Below are 20,289 nucleotides of genomic sequence, written 5' to 3'. Positions count from 1 at the left end.
ACTTCCGCTGTCATCTCCCATCTCTCTGAAGTTCCTTTCCCAACCAGAAGGCTGTCTTTGGTTCTGCCAGAGACCAGCTGTGAGCCATTCCTCAGGGTGGAATCAGGATCACATCCCACTGGACTGGGGGTCTGGGAGCCGGCAGGGAGTCTGCCCTGGCTGGGGTGTTCTGTAAACCATTCTCGTTTCCAGCATGTCTTCATTGGAGGAGAAACTGGGGGTGGGGGCAAGTGCAGCAGAGAGGTGGCTGTGGCCTGTCATTCACAGCCCAGGACCCAGGGACCTTGTGCTTGTTGGGTGACAGGAGCACAGACCTGTCACAGGCAGAACCAGACCATGTCACCCACCTGTGTCCCGTTTTCCCCTTCTGTGAACTGAGCCCCGCTGGGCTAGCAGGTCCCTCCACGGCCCGCAGTCCCACCCCAGGGCACACTGAGTGCAGGTGGAGTTGGCGGTGGGAAAAAGTGCCCCTTCCGAGACCTGTGTCCACTCTCCTGCCAGTGCCCCCTGAAGTGGGGTGGCTGCCCTGATGTGGGGAAGGAATCAGGGGCCTAAAACCTGCCAGGCCCGGGGCAGCCTCTCCAGGAGCCTCAGCCCCCTTCACCCTCTCCCAGCCTCCCGGTCTCCGTGAGCCCCAGGGATGCCTGCACACAAGACAGAGCCTCCCCCGAACATGTGCTCCCGCATGGAGGCCTCCTGGCCCTGCTCCTGCTTGCCACTGCCGCTGGGGCACCGCCGACCTCGCAGCCTCTCTGAGCCTTTTCTTCTATAGTTGGGGTCCCTGCCGGGAGGCGTCCCCAGCTCAGTGGCCTATATATAGGGCTGGACTGGCCCGCGGGTTTCCCGTCCCTGACCCTTCTGACCCTCAGTCCCCAGGGTCTGCGGGTCTGCAACCCAGCCTCTTGTCAGTGCCCAGGAAGCTCCGGGCCAGGGCCTGGGGGGCATGTTGGGGCTGCCCCAGGGCTGGGCGTCTTCTGACGTGTGCTCCAGGCCACCCAGTGCTGACCTGGGGCCCAGTGGCCAGAAGCGGTCCTGGAACAGAAGTGCACAGCTTGGCCGCTGGCTGGAGCCCAGCTCAGGGTCAGCAGGCCCGGCCACGATGCCTTCCCTGGAATTCCTTGATTTAGAAGGTCTCAAGGACAGGTGGGCGAGGTGGTTGCCACCTGGCAGTTGGCTGAAGGCGGGGATACTGAGAGGACCAGGAGGGGCTGGTCAGGGGGCTGCCCTCATCCTGGCACGCCAACCCTTTCCTCCTTCCCGGCCCCTCCCCGGTCCCCCGGGAGCTCGCCGACCGGCTCCGCATGTTTGGGATGGCTGAGGCTCCGAGTCACTGCGTGGCTGAGAGCACTCTGCCGAGAGCCAAGCGCCTGCTGTTTTCTCTGTCCCTCAGCCAGCCCCTGCCGCCCCTGAAATCTCAGCTCCGGCCAGTGAGCGGGGCTCTGGGGGCGGCCGGCTGGCCGAATGTGAGCAGAGCGGACAGGAAATCAAGATGTTACTGCAGAGGACAGGCCAGCCCTGCCCGCTCACACACAGGGCTGTGCGCCGAGTTGCCAGTGGGGTGAGCCCAGAAACCGCCCCAGTGATTAATCGATGCTGTAAAACACTGAGTGCTGGCACAGGCACCTGGCCGGAGGGGGCCTTGGCCCCTGCCCGGGGAGCAGCATCAGGCCAGTGTGTCTTTCATGTTCTGATGGGGGGGCATCTATGACAGGAGCCCTGCTCCCTTCTCCTGGGGGGCACAGGTGCTGGGGAAGGGCGCATTGCCAGGTGAGGCCGTAGCCCACTGTTGCTCCCGCAGTGTCCTCGTAGGGTGCAGCCTCTGACAGGTGTCAGCCCTCCCAGACCCACGGGCAGGTGTGCTCAAACCTGTGCTTTATGGAGGAGGTGGGTCCTGGGGAGAAACGTGGACCCCACGGTCTAGCTCCCGTCCCAGCTGCCAGGGCCCTTAGCTCCTACCCAGCACCACCTGGCTTTCCATGTCGGCCCCTCTGGGGAGGCCCCCCCAGGGCCAGACTTTGGTGTCAGCCTCAGCTCAGCCCCTTGGGGAGCTCTCAACCTCAGCCTTTTCCTCTGGAAAGTGGTGCTAATGACACCTTTGGCTCTTAGGACCCCTGAGAGGATGCAGTGCCTGCTGCAGGCTCCCCACCCCTCAGGGGTTGCTGAGGGGCAAGAGGGATGGAGATAAGGGGAACCTCAACCTGGGATGACCGCTCCCCTGGCCTGAGGTCCTGAGCCCTTCACCCTAGCCTCACTGCCTCCTCTTGACCAATGTCTGCAGGGACTAGCCTGGAGATCTGGGGGGAGGGACCAGGAACCCACATCCAGGTCCATGATGGGGATCAGGACCCCCAGGGGACCCTGGCAGGTCCTTGCCCTCCCCAAGGCACGTTCCCCCTCCTCACTCCCTCCCGCCATGCTGGCTGGGTGGATGCTGAGTCTCTTGGTGAGATGGGTCCTTCCATCAGGCTGGGTGGTGTGGCCTGAAGGTCTTAGGGACCTTGCTGTGGGGAGGGGTTTTCAGCCCCATTGTGAGGGGGAAATTAATCTTGTCGGTTGGAGAAAATCAGGGTGTCTCCCTGGGATAGACTCCAGGGGTTGGGGGGACGCCTCCCACGTCCAGGCCTGAGGGCCAGCCTTCCCTCGGTGCTGGGGGTGGAATTCTTCCTGAGCCAGTTCCATGGTTCCCACACCCCTACTGCTCCCTCCCTCCAGGAGGTCAGGAAGGGCTGGGAAATGGGGCAGCAGGTGACTCTCCGGGTAGGGTGGGGGTAGGGGTGGGGTGCTGAGTGGGAGTCCTCAGTCCAATGTGAAAACGGCTGGTTCTTGCCTGGGGGCTCAGCATGTCCCCAATCCCCAGTACTCCTTGGCTATGGGGGTGTCCAGTGCAGAGCTAGGGTCTCTAACGGGGTGTCTGTGAGAAGCCCATGGAGGGGTCAAGGCTCTGAGAAAGTAGAGGTGCCCTGTACTTCAGCCCCCTGGCCCAGGCTTTGGCGTCTGCATGGTCCCCGTCATGGGACTGAGCCTTCTCAAGAGGGAAAGGGGCTGCTCCAAGGCCTTGCACTCAGGACGGTGCGGGCTGTGCTCCTCACCCTGTCTGACTCGGCTGTTGCCATGGGCTTGTCCCGCCTGGGTCTGGGTGGGAACACAGTTGAGCCTTGTCTGACCCGACGGGGATCCTCTCTCACACTCGCTTGGGCTGACTGCTGCCAGGTCCTGTCTGTCCCCAGGGAGAGTCAGGAACGTGGGAAGTGACGTGTCCTGATTAGGAAGCCCCTGGGGCTCCGGCCTGGGCTGGGAGGGCCGTGGGCTGACCTGAGCCAGCTGTACTGTCCTGCTGCCGTGGGGGTGGGGTTAAGGGGAGCTGCTCTGGACTGTCATCCTGGTGCCCTGGGCAGAGTCCATCTGCACTTCCCTTGGCCCTTCGTGGGGACTTTCTCTGAACCTCATGTTGTGGCAACCCTAGGTGGCAATGCCTCCTCAGAGCAGGTTTCAGAGCCTTTAGTGCTAGGAGGACTTTTCACTTCCTGGGGACCCAGCTGCCTGAGTCAGGAGAGTGGGGAGGGTGGCAGGATTCTTGTGGGTTTGTGACGAGGTGCCCGGCCTGCCCAGCCCGCACTCCACTCCAGGTTCTGGCTGTAGCCCCACACACCAGTCTGTTCAGCGTTCACACAGCCCAGTGGTCACTGGTCTGCTCAGGGCTCACACATCCCTGCGGTCCCCGGTCTGCTCAGCGCTCACAGCACCCTGTGGTCCCTGGTCTGCTCAATGCACATAGTACCCTGTGATCCCTGGTCTGCTCAGCACTCACACGGCCTTGTGGTTCCCGGTCTGCTCAGCGCTCACACGGCCCCACGGTCCCCGGTCTGCTCAGCGCTCACAGTACCCTGTGGTCCCTGGTCTGCTCAATGCACATAGTACCCTGTGGTCCCCAGTCTGCTCAGCGCTCACACGGCCCCACGGTCCCCGGTCTGCTCAGCGCTCACAGTACCCTGTGGTCCCTGGTCTGCTCAATGCACATAAGTACCCTGTGGTCCCTGGTCTGCTCAGCACTCACACGGCCCTGTGGTCCCCGGTCTGCTCAGCGCTCACACGGCCCCGTGGTCCCCGCTCTGCTCAGTGCTCTCAGCGCCCCGTGGTCCCCATTTTATGCAGAGGAGCAAGAGGCCCAGAGAGGGCAGGAGTGCATTTGGGTCACAGAGCCGGGTGTGGCGGATGAAGCCCAGAGCGACGTCATGGGCCCCCCAGCCCCAGGTCCCACTGAAGCCAGTGCCCAGGCCCCGTATAGGGGTGGCCTACTGGCCTCTCCGGAGCTGTAGGAACTGGAGGGGCTGCCTGCTCATTCCACACGGCCCACACTAGCAGTGTCCAGTGCAGAGTGGGCATCCGCAAATACCTACTGAGTGACCTGCCCCTTCCAGACAAGACCGAGGGGGGATGCCGGCTGGTGGACTCATTGCACTCCTGTGGGCCGAGCAGCCCAGTGTGAGTGAACTTGGGCCTTCAGCATGTAAAGCCCTGGCCTCATTCCTGTGAGGCCCGGGATCTGAGCCTTCCCAGGCCAGGCTCTCTGGCTGGCTGTGCTCTGGACACGAGTGAGGAGCCTGGCCCTGGCCGCGGTCCCTCCAGGCAGGACGGCAGTGTTTCCGAAGAGGCGGCTGTCCCAGGGCCTCCGCTGTCAGAGGTGCTGAGAGGTTGAGAGCTTTCTTTTCCCAACTCTGGCTCGCTCGTCCCTCTCATGAGCAGATTCTGGCAGGTATGTTTCTGGTTAAGGCCAAGGCAGGAGACAACAGCCCTCAACATCAGCCGTCAGAGCCAGCCAGTGACAGGAGAGAGGCCCACCCACCTCGGGCCTGCCTGAATCCCCGAAGCCCAGGTGGAGGCCCCAGGACGGGCAGTCTGCAGGCATCTGCGTGGTCAACATCTGGGTGCCCACAGCTGCCTGCAGGACTGGACGTGGGAGCAGAAAGGTCGATTCTCTCCCTAGGCTGTGACCTAGAACAGGTGTGACCCTCAGAGGCCACAGTCCTCAGACTTGGGGCTCAGTGGGAGGAGGCAGACGCATCCGAACAGTGAACCCCAAAGTGCCCAGGACCCTGTGGCTGGGGCGGCTGCCATGAGAAGGACCAGCAGAGAAGACGGGCTGCAGGGGCCCCAGCAGAGGAGTTAGCTGGATCGGGGGGCCCCTGGGCTAGGGAAACGGAGGCTCCAGCAGCCCCTATCTTCCTGTATCCCAGGGGTCCCAGCTCTGCTCCCAGTGGTCCGGGGGCTGCAGCTGAGAAATGGGGGCAGTTCGGGGGACTCAGAGCTCACGGAGCCCACAGCCTCAGGAGGGCAGGTACTTCCCCATCCCTGTGACTCTTGAGAGTGGAAGCAGCCCCTCCTGGCTGGGCTGGAGCGGGGCAGGCAGGCTGAATGGGGAGGGGTGGTTCAGGCCCTCACTGCCTGGCTCCGGGGAGGGGCGCCCCCTGCCCTGCCTCTGTCTGGCGGGTGGGAAAGCTCTCGTCCATCACCACTGGCCCCAGCAGGTCCTCTTCCCTCGGCGTCTGGCCTCCTAATTGGATTCTCCTGCTTCTGTGTCTCTTGGCTGCCTCTTGTCTCTGTCACTCCCAGCGGCAACGGGGCTGGACCTTCCTGGCCACACCCGTTATCTTCTCCAGCTCCCCGACGCCCATCCCGCGAGGCTGTTGACCTGGGCTGGGCCTCCACCCCCATCTTCTCATCTCCTGTCTGCTCCAGACCCCGCTGGGCAGCTGGGCTCCTGACCCCACGGAACCCTCAGCCAACCCCCAAAGCCCATCGCTCCCCAGGATCTGGCCAGAGCAGCTCTGGGTGGGGCCAGGCAGGGAACCTGCCCCAGAATGCAGAGGGGAGGGTGTTCCTTCTGTCTGGTGAGGAAACAGTGAAAAGGATCCCACAAGATGCCTGTAACGATGAGACGTGAGAGGCTGGCACACCCCCGGTGTAAAGGTTTTGTGTGGGTTGTGGGCGTGGGTGCTCAGAGTGGGGATGGGAGGTCCGGTCCTGTGGGTTAGAAAGTGCGCTCTGCACTTGATGTGGACGGCGGCTGGCTTGGACCTCTGTCTGTGCAGCAGTGGCCCCGAGGACTCAGGGGGCACCGTCGGGCCTCAGAGGCAGGAGCAGCTGTGGTGCCCATCACCTTGGAAGGTAATGAGTGCTGGCTGACCTGGATACCTGGCCAGACCTGGCTGCTGCCTCCATGACCCTGGTGTTCTGTGAACAGGTTTGGCCTTTGGATGGGACAGGGGCAGCGGAGGAGTGACCTTGGGGGCCAGAAGTGGGTCGTCCGTTTGCTGGTGTGTTCAGACCTCCTGGGTGCCCGCTGTAGGCCAGGCCCAGGACCACAGCTTTGGCCAGACCCCTTGTCTGGCACTCACCCTCTTGGGCCTTTCCTGCCTCTGCACCCGCAGCCCTGCATCTGCCCCCAAAGCCCTCCAACAAGCCACCTTTATGTCCCGCCCTGCACGTGTCCGAAGGCCACCTCCTCCAGGAAGCCTCCCTTGTCACTGCTTTCACAGACTCTCCTCCGCTGAGTACAGTTTGAGCCCTGGGGATGTCCCTGTCTGTAGTCATTGCTCCCGGTAGCTCGATGTCCCCCATGAAAGTCAGGCCTCAGGGGCTGTGCCCCTGGTGGGGCTGTCAGTGCTGTAGGGCTCAGGTGCCCCCAGGGTCAGACCTGGCCTTACCCTGACCTTCACATGGCTCAGGCCACTGAGTGGAGGCAGCAGAGAGCCACGGAGAGGGCCTTGTCATGCGTGCATACACATGTACACGTATGTGGGGGCCTCCAGCGAGGCTCGTGTCCGGCCCGCTGTGGGTGTCTTGGTGGGATAACCAGACCTCGGTTCCCTGGCACAGGGAAGGGTCTGCCCTCCCCCTCAGCCGTCTTGTCTCTGGAGGAGGGTACGTGTGGCAGTGACTGCTCTGTCCTGGGCTCTCCCGGGGCGTGCATGCATGCGTGCGTGCGTGTGTGTGTGTGTAGAGGGGGCCTGGCCCCAGCCCAGGGCAGATGCAGCCAGGAGCGGCAGCTGGGCTCTCGGAAACAACCGTGGTTTCCATTTTCCTTCCTTTGGCTCAGTGGGGGCCCAGGGTGGGTAATGAGTTTACCATGAGGCTGACGCCCGGATGACTCTTGGAGGCCAGGCCCGGCCTCCGCTCCCAAAATAACACTGCAGTGGCAGCCCTGGGACAGGGGGTGGGAGGGACATTCTGGGGGCGGTTCTCCTGGGCCTGCATGGGGCCACAGTGGACCCCAGCTAAACACTGACCTCCTGGGCTGGGCTGGGCTCTGGCCATCTAGGTTGGAAGCAACCAGGCAGGACATTTGTCCCCTTGGGGGACTGGGAGGTGGGGAGGGGGACTTTTGGGCTGAGAGGGCTTGAGCCCCCAAAGGCAGATAGAAGAGAAACCTGAAAGGGAGGCCTCCTTCCAGCACCTTCCTAGCCCTCTCCCCTGCAGCTGGGGGCCTGTCGGGGGGTCGTCTGATTGCCGGCAGTCCCTTTCATGGCCCCAGTGCCCCGCACAGCCCCGTGATGGCTCCCACACTGCTTTCTCGGCCATCAGCGTCCTCCAGCCCAGTCTCTGCCCAGCACCCCCAGCCTTGCAGCCTGTCGCGTGAGGCTTGACTTCAGCAGGAGGTGCTAGTGGAGGCAGAGCCCCGGCCTGCAGTTTCCCTGCTCCCCACCAGCTCATGTGGCTTCATTCTGGGTCTGCCTGTCCACCTGTGAGTGTGCACGGTCCAGTGCCAACCCCGTGAAGTGCCCAGCACAGAGGGCAATGTAGGTGGTCAGTGGGTGGCCAGTGACCACTACCCCATCCAGCATCCACTGTGCCCCTGGACTGTCACCCTCGAAAGAAGGGCACCTTGGGGTCAGGGCAGTGACCTCTGGGGCCTCTCTGAGAGTCTCTCCTCTCTGTCATACACACAACCCCACCTGCCTCTCGAGGATGTAGTTCCTCCTGAGAAGTTTAGTTTCTCCCCATCCCCCAGCCAGACAGGAAGGGTTAGGGATTCCCCCCTGGCCTGGGGTGGGGCTTGGTCTCTTCCTGTCTCACTGGAGGGCCTCCTTGTCCCATGTCTTGACCCCTAAGAACTTGGGTGGGAGACACAAGGCCCCCCCCAACCCCTGCAGGCATTGAGTGCTCCAAGGCCCAGCCAGGCTCCCCTAGCACCTGCTCTACAGCCAGAGGCCAAGATGACCTCCTTTTTAGCAGGTTGGCAGAATGCCACAGGGAGACCTGGGACCTCAAGAGGCCTCGTGGAGGGCTTCGTGGAGGAAGTGTTCATAGCAGCAAGGGACAGATACCACAAGTGTGGAGAGAAAATTTGCCTTGTTCTGCTTTCTGCTGACCCCAGGGACATGGCAGTCCTTGCCCTGAAGCCCCAGTTCAGGGGTCTAGTGTGGGACGGGCCCAGCACTAAGGGGGAGCTGTAGCTTTGCGGGGGCAGCATGGGGCCCACTCCCCAGCCTGGGTCCTGGCAGAGGAGCTCGGTGGCTGCCTAGCTTGGAGAGGAAAGCTGGAGCCGGCCTGGCGGGTTGAGGGGGTGGGGTGGTCCGCTCCTTCTGCTGACACACAGACATTCCATCGGGCAGAGACACCAGCCCAGTCTCCGCATCGGGAAAGCATTTCCCAAACAGCTTCCAGACCACAGCTGCGCGCCTGGGTGTGCTTGGTGGCACTGGGGAGGCCAATGGGCCCTGCCTGGGCTGCGGTGGCTGGCCGCCATCACGCTGTGCCCAGCCTAGTGGGGATGAAGGCCCAGAGCCATCGAACCCCCACCCCAATACTTTAGGGAGGTTCCGCCTGAGCTCATCACGTCACAAGCTGTCTTGGGCTCAGCTGGGCTGCAGGGGAGACAGCTCTGCCTCCTAGAACTAGGTTCTGCCCAGAGCGGGCACTCAGGTCCTCGCTGAGGGAAAGAGGCGAGGGAGTGAGGGCTGAAGTGGGGAAGGAGGGACAGGCCAGCTTCAGGGGAAGCAGAGTTGGCGGTGGTGGCTCTGGGGGAGTGGGCTGGGGAACTTTGCAGAGAAGGCCCCTTGGGATTGGCACTCAATAGACGTGTAGGAGCTCTCTGTTTGCAGGTTGGAGGAAGAGTGGGCATCTTGGCTGCTGTGGAAGCTGGGGTGCTGGGAGGGCCAGCCACCCATGAGGGATGGAAGAGCCAGGGTCTGGAGCCAGCATCTCCTGGAAGTGCTGTCCCCAGGGTCCACATGGAGTGCCCTTTGGTGGCCTGGGCTGAGGGAGCCCAGCATTGAGTTTGGCCGACAGTCCAGGGCCCTGTGGTGGGGAGCAGTGAGAGAGCAGGAGAAGCACGACAGGTGCACTGCCTCCTGCTGGGCCTTTCACCCCCACCCCAACCACCACTCAGAACCCACTGGGTACCCCCGACAGAGCCACTGGGCACCTGCAGAGGCCATGTCTCCAGGAGCCTGGAGGAGGGCGCCCAATGAAGGCAGGATTTAGGTCAGACCTGAACCCGTCAGTGGTTCCCCTTGCCCTTTGTGACCCTGGGCAGGTCATTTATCCCCTGGATAAAGACTGTACGAGAACATCCAGGACTCTGTGTGCAAAGGGCAGGGCCTAGGTGGGCACCTGGCTGGAGGATTCCCTTCTGGGCAGAATGAGGATTTAATTATAGGTGCGTCTGGGAGGCACAGACCTGCTTCATAGGGGGACCATGAGACAGTGAGGGAAGAGCTCCGCTGGAAGTCACAAGAGTCGGTGGCATGCTGTGGAGCAGCTGAGCCTGAACGCTGCAGCTACTGAAGCCCGCGTGCCTAGAGCCTGTGCTCTGCGACGAGAAGATACTGCAGGGAGAAGCCTCGCACCTCAACGAAGACCCAGCCCAACCACAAATGATTTATAATTAAAAAAGGAGTTCGGTGACCAGGTCTGCATGCTGGACCCCTGGCCAGGCTGAGCAGCGGGATGCTTGGCAGTGTTTGGAGCAGAGTGTCTGAGGCCCCACACCTGTGTCCAGCACCCCGCTGCTCCCTGCAGCCTGACTGGTGGCTGCACAGGGACCCTCAAGTTTTTGTTAGTGTTGTTGGCAGCAAATGAGATACACGTTGCAGTGATAAACAGAGCTGGCACATTGTGGAAGGCACTGTTCAAATGGCCACAGGGCAGTGTGTCCACCTGGGAGATTTGTGGGGGCTCCCTACATTGACAGGCTGGGATCCACAGGCTGCGGTGCTGCCCCAGGGGAGGTGGGGAGAGGCTTACCCCGAAGGCTGGGACAAACAGGCAGGCAGGCCTGTTTCTGCACTGCCTGGCACCTGGCAGGCGGGTGGTGGGGGCAGACAATGGGATGAGTTGGCTTCTGGGCTGCAGACAGGACTGGACAAGGCGAGACAGTGCCTTTCTCCACAAGCTTGAGGTTGCCCCTTTGAACCCTGTCCACAGGTGGGCTGTGAAGAATGACAGCCAGCAGTTTCTGGATAGGGCTGGGTCAGGCAGGGTGCCGTGGGTGAGCCACTGGGGATCAGCATAAGCCTACACAAGATGGGGGGCTGGGGGCCCAGCCTTTGTCAGGCCTGAATGCACAGGTCTCTCGAGTGCACAGCCAGTGTGACCCCACCACCCCTGAGGAGGGCTGCCTGACACATCTGGGACCACCAGGTGTGCCCAGCGGTCTGAGGTTGGAGGAGTGTCCATGATTCGGCAGCCTCACCCCTGGGGCTTACTGTCCCTGCAGGCTCGGACCCTCCCCCATCTGCTGTAGGAGTACAGTGGTGCCTTACCAGGTTCCCGCAGGTACTGGCTCTGGACCAGTGGAGAGATGAGGGACACCGGGCTGGGAGTCTGGGGGAGTCTTCAACCTCAGGACATCCACTACCGTGGTGTAGCCTCGAAGTGCGCCGGTTCCCCACTCTCCGCAACCTCCGTCGAGCTGCCCCTGCGGAGCCCCGGGGCCTTGCCAGGGTGGCCTCCATCCACCTCTGTATTGCGTATTTTCTTTAACTTGTTGGCTCAGGGATCCGGCCTGTGCGAGCGCCCGTGTGTATCGATGTGCCCGTGCAGGTCCGTGCAGGACTCTGGGTGTCTTGTGTACGTCTTGCCCACGTGGGTCTGCTTGTGGACGTGTCTGCGTGGGGGTGCTTGCTCTTGTGGATGGGTCTGGGTGTGTGCCGGCTGCGTGAGCGCGCGCGTAGGAATGTGCGGAGCGGGTGGGCGGGCGGCGCGCAGGGGGGCCCGCGCTCTTTCTGAGGGGCGGGGGCGGGGCCGGGAGGGGAGGGGCGGGGCCGGGAGGGGAGGGGCGGGGCCTGTCTGCGGCGAGGATTTGGCCCTTACCTGCGGGGGGCGGAGGGAAAGTGGAGAACAGAAAGGCGAGGGGCGGGGCGCGCCCCACCAGACGCAGCTCCAGCGGCGCGGAGCGGGGAGACCCGGGCGCGCGCTGCCTGGAGCCGGGAGGGAGCGGATGGGCCATGGAGGCGCCGCGGCGGCGCGGCGGGCTGGCGGCTCTCTGGTACCTTGGGCTGCTGGGGAGCCTGGCGCGCGTCGCGGGCACGCACTACCGCTACCTGTGGAGGGGCTGCTACCCGTGCCACCTGGGCCAGGCTGGCTACCCAGTGAGCGCCGGCGACCCGAGGCCAGGTGGGAGCGGCGGGCTCTGCGCGGGGCGGGCTGGATGCGCTCTGTCCCGCGTGCGCTGCCTTTGTTTCCTCCTTCACAGTTTGCACCCCGGGAGGCTGATGGCGTGGTTGGAGGGAGCGGGGTTGGGGCAGACGCTGCTTCTGGTACGAACCCCGTGTGCCCTGAGTCGTTGGACATTCCTGACCCGTCTCTGGCCTGGCTGCGTGGGCTGCTGACAGCATTTCAGCCCCTCGACCAGAGGGAGGAGAAACGTACAGCAACTGTGTTTGCCGGTGGGCACCAGGGCTGCACTTCCCCAGCGGCACCAGCAGCTCTGGGGGTTAAGCAGGAGGGGTCGGGCAGGCCCAGGAGAGAGGCCCTTGGGGTCTTGGAGTAGAGTTTCCCTTTCCAGGGTCCCCAGAGCCTCGGCCCCTTGAGGGTTGTGTGTGGATGTGGCAGGTGCTGTCCTGTCACACCCCCACCCCCACCCCCCAAGGCTGAGGAGTGTGGTCAGCCCAGTGAGTGGCAGGGTCAGCTGGGAGGACCCTAGCAGCCCTTGGGAAGCAGCTGCACCGCTGTCCCAGGTCCTTCCTGCCTCTCCCATGCTGGTACCCACGCTGGGCCAGCCTCCTGCAGGAAGCTCCTGAGCGCCCGTGGGTTCCATAGAGTTTGGAGCCTGGCAACCTCAGGAATGTGACGAGGGGTGTGGTGTGCCGTGAGTCATCGCCTGCGATGCTTAAACACCCGGCGTGGGGCAAGGCTGTGTCTCCCTGCACCGAGTGCAGGGCATCTGATCTCTGTGGAGACACGGACCTGCTCAGCTGTCCTCTGGGCCGGTCCGTGCTGCTCTCCACCAGAGGACACACAAATCTCTGAGCAGCAGGGCTGGACTGTGACAAAGTCCACTGCCTGCCCTGGCTTTATCACTCGCGCTCTGGGGCTAGACCCTGTCCCCACAGGGTAAGCAGCCCTCCCCCTGGGTGACTCAGTCTAGGCTGGCACTGTCACTGCACCACAGGTGGCACTAAATGCTGAGGGCCTGTAGCATCCAAGGGCCTGGGGCTGAGCAGGGGCGGGCAGGGCTTAGGGAGTCAGGTGCCCCCGATCTGTTCTGAACTGATGGGCATGTGAAGGGGCCAAGAGAGGGCCTGTGGGTGATGGGATGGGCTCTCTGGGGCAAGGACCCTGCATCATGTTTGGGGGAAGCAGGACAACAAAGTTGGTATGTGCTGAGCGGACCTTTCTGGCGGGATCCCAGGGGCCCAGGTTTTGCTGTAAGTGTGGCTGAGGTTTCAGAACGGGCTCATCTGTGGGGTGGTTTCTGCAAGGGTATATGCTCCTGGGTTCCCATCAGTGTGGTGATCGTCCCTCAGAGGCACGATCGCCCAGCAAGTCCCATAGGCCCCCAGGGTAGTAGCCCTGTTTCTCCGAGTGCCAGCGTGTGACCCATCCCCAGGCTGCCGCTTCCCTACTCACATGTCTCAGTTGAGGGGAGCAGTGAGACCCCAGGGACTATCCTGCTGAACCCCAACCTGCCTGCTCCCAGCGACCAGATGGCTGCAGCCTGGGGTTGTCCTGAGGCTTTGGAGCCGTTGGTGTGGGAGGGAGAGGCTCTGCCTGCTTGTCTGGAAGGAGCAGGTTTCATCCCCTGATGCTCTGAGGGGAGGATGGCAGAGGAGGAAGCCTCCAAGCTCCCTTTCAGCTGGGGGTGCTACACTGCCGTGGGGACCAGGCCCCCTCCATGCTGTCTGGGTGGGCTGTCCATGTGCCCTTTGGTGTGGAGAGCAGCACAGACTGGCCCAGAGGACGACTGAGCAAGGCCCATGTCTCTTAGGAGAACAGGTGACTTGTGGTAGTTTCAGGGTCCAAGGGGCCAGTGCTCAGCCGGGGTCTCAGGGCGCCAGTCCCACTGCCAGGGTCACCGGGTGGAGGCAGTGTGTGGCATGGAGGTGAGGGCAGCCTGCAGCGTGGGACCCAGGGGAGTGCCCGCAGTCCCCTTCCCTCCCCCCACCCCTGCCAAGACCACAGCAGCCCTCTCCTCCTGATGCCGGGCTGGCCAGAGTGGTCTTTTGGGAACCTGGATTTCCAGGTCGGGTTGTCTGAGCCTCCGTGACACTGGAGAGGCTGCTAGATGGTTATTCCTTCTGTGTTCAGTTATTGTGGCTTCTGGGACATGTTATCCCAAGCTGATGGCTGAAAACCACCCAGGTCTCTGGTACCTTACAGTGCTGAGGTTGGAAGTCTGAGAAGGGCTACCATGAAGGTACTGGCAGGGCTGGTCCCTCCTGGAGGCTCTGGGGGAGCGTTTGCTTTCCCACATGTCCAGGTTCTAGAGGCACCCAGACTCCTTGGCTATGGCCCCTCCTTCACCTTCAAAGCCAGCAGCGCAGCATCTTTTTTGTCGTTGTTTTAGATATTTATTTTTTATGGAAGTATAGTTGGTTTACCATGTTCAGGTGTACAGCAAAGTAATGTGTGTGTTCAGTCGTGTCTGACTCTTTGAGACCCCCTGGACTATAGCCTGCCTGGCTCTTCTGTCCGTGGGATTTCCCAGGCTAGAATACTGGAGTGGATTGCCATTCCTTTCACCAGGGATTTGGTAACACACACACACACACACGGGGCTTCCCAGGGGTTTGGTCTCACACACACTCACACACACACACACACACACACACACGGGGCTTCCCAGGTGGCTCAGTGGTAAAGAATCTGCCTGCTAATGCAGTTGACACAGGAGATGTGGGTTCAGCCCTTGGGTGGAGAAGATCCTCTGGAGTCAGACGTGGCACCCCACTCCAGTATTCTTTGCCTGAAAAATCCCATGGACAGAGGAGCCTGACAGGCTGCAGTCCATGAGGTCACAGCCTTGGACACGATTTAGCTACTGAACACATATACACATATATATTCTTTTTAAGATTCTTTTCGACTGTAGGTTATTACAAGATATTGACTATAGTTCCCGTGCTATACAGTGGGTCCTTGTTATCTGTTTTCTATACGGGAATGTGTGTGTTAATTCCAAACTCCTAATTTATCTCTCCCTCCTTTCCCATTTGGTCACCATGAGTTTGTCTTTATGTCTGTGGGTCTGTTTCTGTTATGTAAATAAGTTCAGATGTATTTTTTTTTTCAGATTCCACGTATAAGTGATATCAGATGGTATTTGTCTTTCTCTATCTGACTGACTTCACATAGTATGATCACGTCTAGGTCCATCCACGTTGCTGCGAATGGCATTGTTTCCTTTTTTTTTTTTATGGCTGAGTAGGATTCCATTCGGAGAAGGCAATGGCAAGCCACTCCAGTACTATTGCCTAGAAAATCCCATGGATGGAGGAGCCTGGTAGGCTGCAGTCCGTGGGGTCGCTAAGGGTTGGACACGACTGAGCGACTTCACTTTTCACTTTCACACATTGGAGAAGGAAATGGCAACCCACTCCAGTGTTCTTGCCTGGAGAATCCCAGGGATGGGGGAGCCTGGTGGGCTTCCGTCTATGGGGTCACACAGAGTCGGACACGACTGAAGTGACTTAGCAGCAGCAGCAGGATTCCATTGTATGGAGCCCTCCTCCCTCTCTTACTTGTAAGGCCCGTGTGATGACCTTGGACTCACCTGAAAGCTCCGGGATAATTTCTCATCTCACCTGCAAAGTCCCTTTTGTTGTGTAAGGCTCCAGGATTACGAAGATCTCGTCCTCTTTGCGGGGTTGAGGGGCCCATTATTCAGCTGACCACACCCTCCTTAAGAACTGAGCTGGGTTCCTCGGGTCCCAGCATGACTGCAGTCAGGGTCACAAGGTTCTCAGGGTCGGCGGCTCCAGGTCATGGGTGGTGGCTGAGAGCAGCTCTGACCTCCCACCATGTGGCCCGCCTGGGAGTGGGGCCAGCAAGTTTTCGGTCACTCGGTCCTGCCTTGCCTTCTGAGTAAGCTGTTTCAGTAGAGGGGCCTTGATCTCAGAGCTGGAGGGACCCCAGCAGGAGATCATCTGCCTGCCTACCCATAGGCCAGGAGGTGGAGGGGGAGGCCTTGAGCTGTGCCGCTGGGCCCAGGTAATCTGGACAGGCTGACAGCAAACCGTGGGCACTGGGAAGCCTGGCTGGGCCTCATGGCCCCCTGTCTGTGCCGCTGGTCATGGTCGCTGTCACGGGCAGGGCAGCTTTGGAGGCGGGAAGGGCTCCCAGGTGCCAAGGGGCTGGCCTGGCAGATTAGGCCTGTGTGATTTAGGCAGGAGCCTGCGGACACCTCTTGGGTCTAAATGTCCCGTCCTTGCCACAGGAGGGCGTTGAGAGTGTGGTCACCTGGGTGGGTGGGGGAGCTGGCCGTCAGGGCTGCCCTTGAAGGAGCCTTGCTGATGACGGGCTTACCTGCCCCACCTCTCCCACCTGCTGTCCCAGACTACCTGTCAGTTTGGTGTCTTTGTGGCCCCCGGGCTGCTGGCTCCTTGCACGTCTGCTTAAGGACGGGACCCCTTGTGTGGGCTCCCCCACCCCAGCCAGGTGCCTGAGGACTTGAGGGTGCAGTGCCGCTGTGGTTCAGCCACTCCCCAAGGCCAACATCTGAGGTGACCAGCTGAGAGGTGGTTTGGGAAACCAGTGTCCCCGTTGGTCTGTCTGCTGCGCACCTGCCACTGGGGCCATGTCTGGAAATGACAGCCCCTCTGTCCTTCTGTCCTGTCCGGTGAGGCCACTTGAGACACACTGAGGCCCAGTCAGTCCACCCGCGCTCTCGGACAGCGCACGTGGGGTGCCTCTTCCCCCAAGTTTTGCTAAGCCCTTACCGTATGCGCAGTGCTATTCTCCATGCAATCGCTTTCCTTTTCAGGGACCTTGAAGGGGTCGCAGAGAGAGGAATCTGAGTTCAGAGGGGATGAGGTCTCCTTTCTGAGCCCCTTGGGTGGCGGCTGCCCACCCTGCCCTGCCCAGTGGATGTGGGTCAGCCCACGGTCTCCCCCCCGCCACTCAACTGACTCCCTCACTGCAGGGCCCTGGATCCTGAGACCTCCCACCGTGCCCTGGGTCCTCTGGCCCCTGAGACTCCTTGGAGCTCCACTGGGGGCTGTTAACACTTTACCTGCAACCTTCCACCTGCTAATCATTCTAGTATCATTCCAAAGAAGACTCCCCGGGTCACCATGTTTCCAAGGAGGAGTTCTCTTGGTCTCATCTCCTCTCTGAACAGCCTTGGGGCTTGAGGGGTACCCTGGGGTTCTTCTCGGGGTGGTTGTGGCTTGTGCATGGAGCAGAGGCCAGGCCTCCTAGGGTTGTCTTGGGTTGTTCCTGGAGGGACAGGTGTATGGATGGAGTCAGGGTTTTTGTCCATGGGAGGCACGACCTGGTGGACAGGCTCTGGGGACGCCCCAGGAGGAGCCCCGCCCCTGTGCCTTTGACACCCTGCAGAGGTGTGCTTGGGTGGCTGGGACTTTAGGAGGCGCACCTCAAAGGTGGATGTTTTCACGGGAACGATGGGTGAGAGCTGGAGGGTGCAGTCACAACGTGTAGTGTGGGGGATTATTAAGCAGAATTAGAGGTGGCTCTTCTTCCCAGGTGGGCCTCAGGTGTTGGAGACTGGCCTGCCTTCTCTCCGCTCTGCTCCAGCAAGCGTCGGTGAGGGACTCGGGACTGTGGTAGACAGCGTGGCCTGAGAAGGAGGGGTCCCGACACCCGGGCATGGGCAGTGTCCTGAGAGAAGGGGGCCGGACCTGCTCCCTGGGGCCAGCACAGAGCGAGGCCGCCGTGTGGGCTCTGTTAACCCCGGCCCCGTGTCCTCCCCCTCCCCCAGATGTGGACGAGTGCCAGGTGCACAACGGCGGCTGCCAGCACCGGTGTGTGAACACCCCAGGCTCCTACTTCTGCGAGTGCAAGCCCGGCTTCCGCCTCCACACGGATGGCAGGACCTGCCTGGGTAAGCAGTCTCCTGGGCCCAGCGCTGCTAACCTCGACCGTCACCCCTCCCTGCCGGGTGTGCCCAGGTTTGGGGGTCCCTGCACTCCTGCACTGATGGGCCCCAGGGGCCTGTCTGCTCAGTGCAGCCACCATTGCAGTGGCTCCATCCTGCCGAGCGTGACATGCCAAGGGGCCCTCGCCGCCCATCGTGGGCCCTTGCCAGCACCACTCCTGTGAGGTCACCGGCGCTCAGGTGGTGAAAGAATGTGTCCTGGGCCTGGGGCTCTACACTGAGGCTGGCCCCTGGGCCCCTGGGCACTGTGACCTGGGCTAAGCACCCTCAGTAGTCACAGCTGAATCTGGCCAGGGTGCCAAGGCCACTTTCCAGGGGACTCCTGCAGTGGGGAGGAGCCCTGGGCTGCTGTCCCCTCCAGGGCCTCTGCGGCAGAAGCTGTGGACGTCCATCTGCAGGGATGCAGGTCTGGCTGTGCCGCCCCAAATGGGGAGACTTGGTGCCTGTTGGGTGCTGGTGGGGGTGCCCTGCCTGGGGCGGGGACAGTGCAGGGTTGCTCTTGGTCTGCAGAGATGGGTTTCCCGGGCTCAGGTCCCCCATCCCAGGCTTGGAGAGCCTGGGGGTGGGGCTGTGGCAGGCGGGGAAGGAGTAACCAAGAGGTAGGGTATTAACCCTCAGTTTCTCTGTGGGATCTTTTTGCTGTGGAGGATGGGCTCAATGGGGGTGCCTGGGGCCCCTGACGGCTGCCCCTGCCAGCACTGTTGGCTCCAAGGAGAGAAGGGGAGTGTGGGTGCCCACTGGGCAGAGGGTAGAGTGTAGAGTCCAGAAATCTGGGTGTGGAGTGGTGCGCGTCCACTGCCCTCACCCCCGACCCTGGCTGCTCTGGACACAAGTATTGTGGGCACGACTGCTGCCCCTCCCTGCTTGCCGCTCTGTCTGGGAGGCTGCGTGGGGGTTGTTCTCTGGGAGCTGGGCCAATGGTCACCCTCCCTGGCCAGGGCTCTTTCCCTGTCTGTGGCAGGGAGCCCCTTCTTTCCACTCTAGAGACCTGGAGCGGGCCCGGGTGGGCTCTGAGCAGCCTCCCTCCTGCACGCCTCACTGCTATGTGGCAGGGCGGCCAGCCAGCCCTGGGGGGCCCTCCCCGGCAGACACGCTCACATGTCCGGGCCGCCACTCAGGGAGCCAGGCCGCTGCCCTGTAAAGTTTCAGCGCTGGAAAGTGGAAACAGATGCAGGAATGTTGTGATGTGCTTCAGGACAAATGCAACGGGGTGCAGCCCGGCTGCTGGTCCCCAGGTCCCCTATATTCTCCCTTCATCTGGGGCAGGTTCTCCTCAGAGAAGGGCATCCCTGGGGGCTGGTCCAGGGTGGGCTGGGCTGGGGCACCCTCCTGTCTCCTGGATCCCCCCGATGGTGGTCTTCACTGAGCTGCCAGAATGGGTAAACAGCACACAAAGGAGAGGGTGCCTGTCAGGGCTTTGGGAGGATTGTGGCAATCTCTAACAGTGGCCTTGAGCTGCTGGCTTCGGGCAGCCCAGGAGGAAAGCCTTGCTCCTGGTTCCCTAGCCCAGCCCAGCCCATCACCTTGCTGGAGCCCTTCCCTGGGAGACACCTGGGCTCGGGGCTCCTGAAGTCTCCGTCTGTGGCGTTTACTTGCATCATCGACGCAAAGGACATGAGTTTGAACAAACTCCAGGAGATGGGGAAGGACAGGGAAGCCTGGTGTGCTGCAATCCCTGGGGTTGCAAAGAGTTGGACACGACTGAGCAACTGAAAAACAGGAACAACACAGGGTCTTCTAAAGATCTGATGCCAGGGCTCCCAGTGTGGTCTGCACAGCCTGGTATGAGGCTGCTGGGACCTTACACCCCCTCTGCCTACCGCCGTCAACTCCATACCCCGAGTCTGCAGCCCCCGGGACCTCAGGAGGTCTGCTGCTCTCTTGGGTGCTTCTGGCCACCCACCTCCTGGCTGCTCCCGCTAGAGGGAGCAGGTGAAATACCCACATTCTGTGACTTCCAATCGCAGTGGACATACACGCCGCGTCCCCTGCACACACTCACTCACACTCACGCACACCTGTGGGCAGACTCCGAGTATCTGGAATTCCTGGGAGTGATGTGGGTTTGTCAGCCCGGGTCTGTTGGGGGCTGCCTTCCCTGTGGGGGGCCTGGGCTTTGCCGAAAAGTTTCCAGAGCAGATAGGGGTCTCCTGGGGACTTTATCCCAGGTAGAGCAGGAAGCAGTTGCTCTAGGAGCACCCTGCCCTTCTCCCTGAAGGGCCCCTTTGGGTTGTGGAGGGACCCTCCCTGGCAGCAGAGCACCTGACCTACGGCCCAGGGATGGATAGGGCAGCCGAGCACCAGATGAGGGGCTCCAGGTGGGGCCTGGTGAAGGGCACTGCCTGGCCCCTGCCAGGCTGGCTGCTGGAAGTCCCTGCTGCTTTGCTGAGAGGTGTGGGCCCTCCCTGCTTCTCCTCCAGGACTCCCAGAGCGCAGGATGTGGGGAGGAGCTGGTGGCCTTGTCTGAGGTTCACAGTGGGGGCACCTTCTGGGCCCAGCCCACCCTAGGGTCTCAGCAGACATTGATGGGAAGATCAGTGTTGGATTGGGCCCCTCCCCAGTTGTCCCCGCCCCCATGCAGGCCAGCTGCATGCGGCCTGCACAGCTGGAGCACAGCTGCCCTGGACCCCCTCCCTGGGTCCTGCTGGGATCCTCTGGGCAAGCGGAGGGGTGCTCTGAGCTCTCCTGGGACTGGCGGGGCAAGCAGGGGACAGGTCCAGGCACCCCTCTCT

The 20,289-nt window shown here is 61.8% G+C and overlaps 1 protein-coding gene across 7 annotated transcripts in view; it reads left to right on the top strand.

Moving 5' to 3' along the window:
* The window catches only part of MEGF6 (multiple EGF like domains 6), a 101,923-nt gene that overhangs the window by 48,624 nt on the left and 33,010 nt on the right, over positions 1-20,289 (top strand). For 5 of the 7 annotated variants that reach the window (XM_055419402.2, XM_055419400.2, XM_055419399.2 and 2 more), the window contains one exon: positions 17,381-17,503. In XM_055419402.2, coding sequence (XP_055275377.2) covers positions 17,381-17,503 — 123 coding nt within the window. Of the gene's footprint in view, positions 1-11,365; positions 11,617-17,380; positions 17,504-20,289 lie in introns of those variants that run through there. The other 2 variants (XM_055419403.2, XM_088845411.1) reach the window with 2 other exon arrangements.

This window comes from Moschus berezovskii, chromosome 17 (assembly GCF_049115385.1).
Source record: "Moschus berezovskii isolate FMDL1 chromosome 17, NW_MosBer_1.0, whole genome shotgun sequence".
Taxonomy (NCBI): Eukaryota; Metazoa; Chordata; class Mammalia; order Artiodactyla; family Moschidae; genus Moschus; species Moschus berezovskii.
The sequence above is the reverse complement of the archived record's forward strand: the minus strand, read 5'-3'. Positions and strand labels throughout refer to the sequence as shown.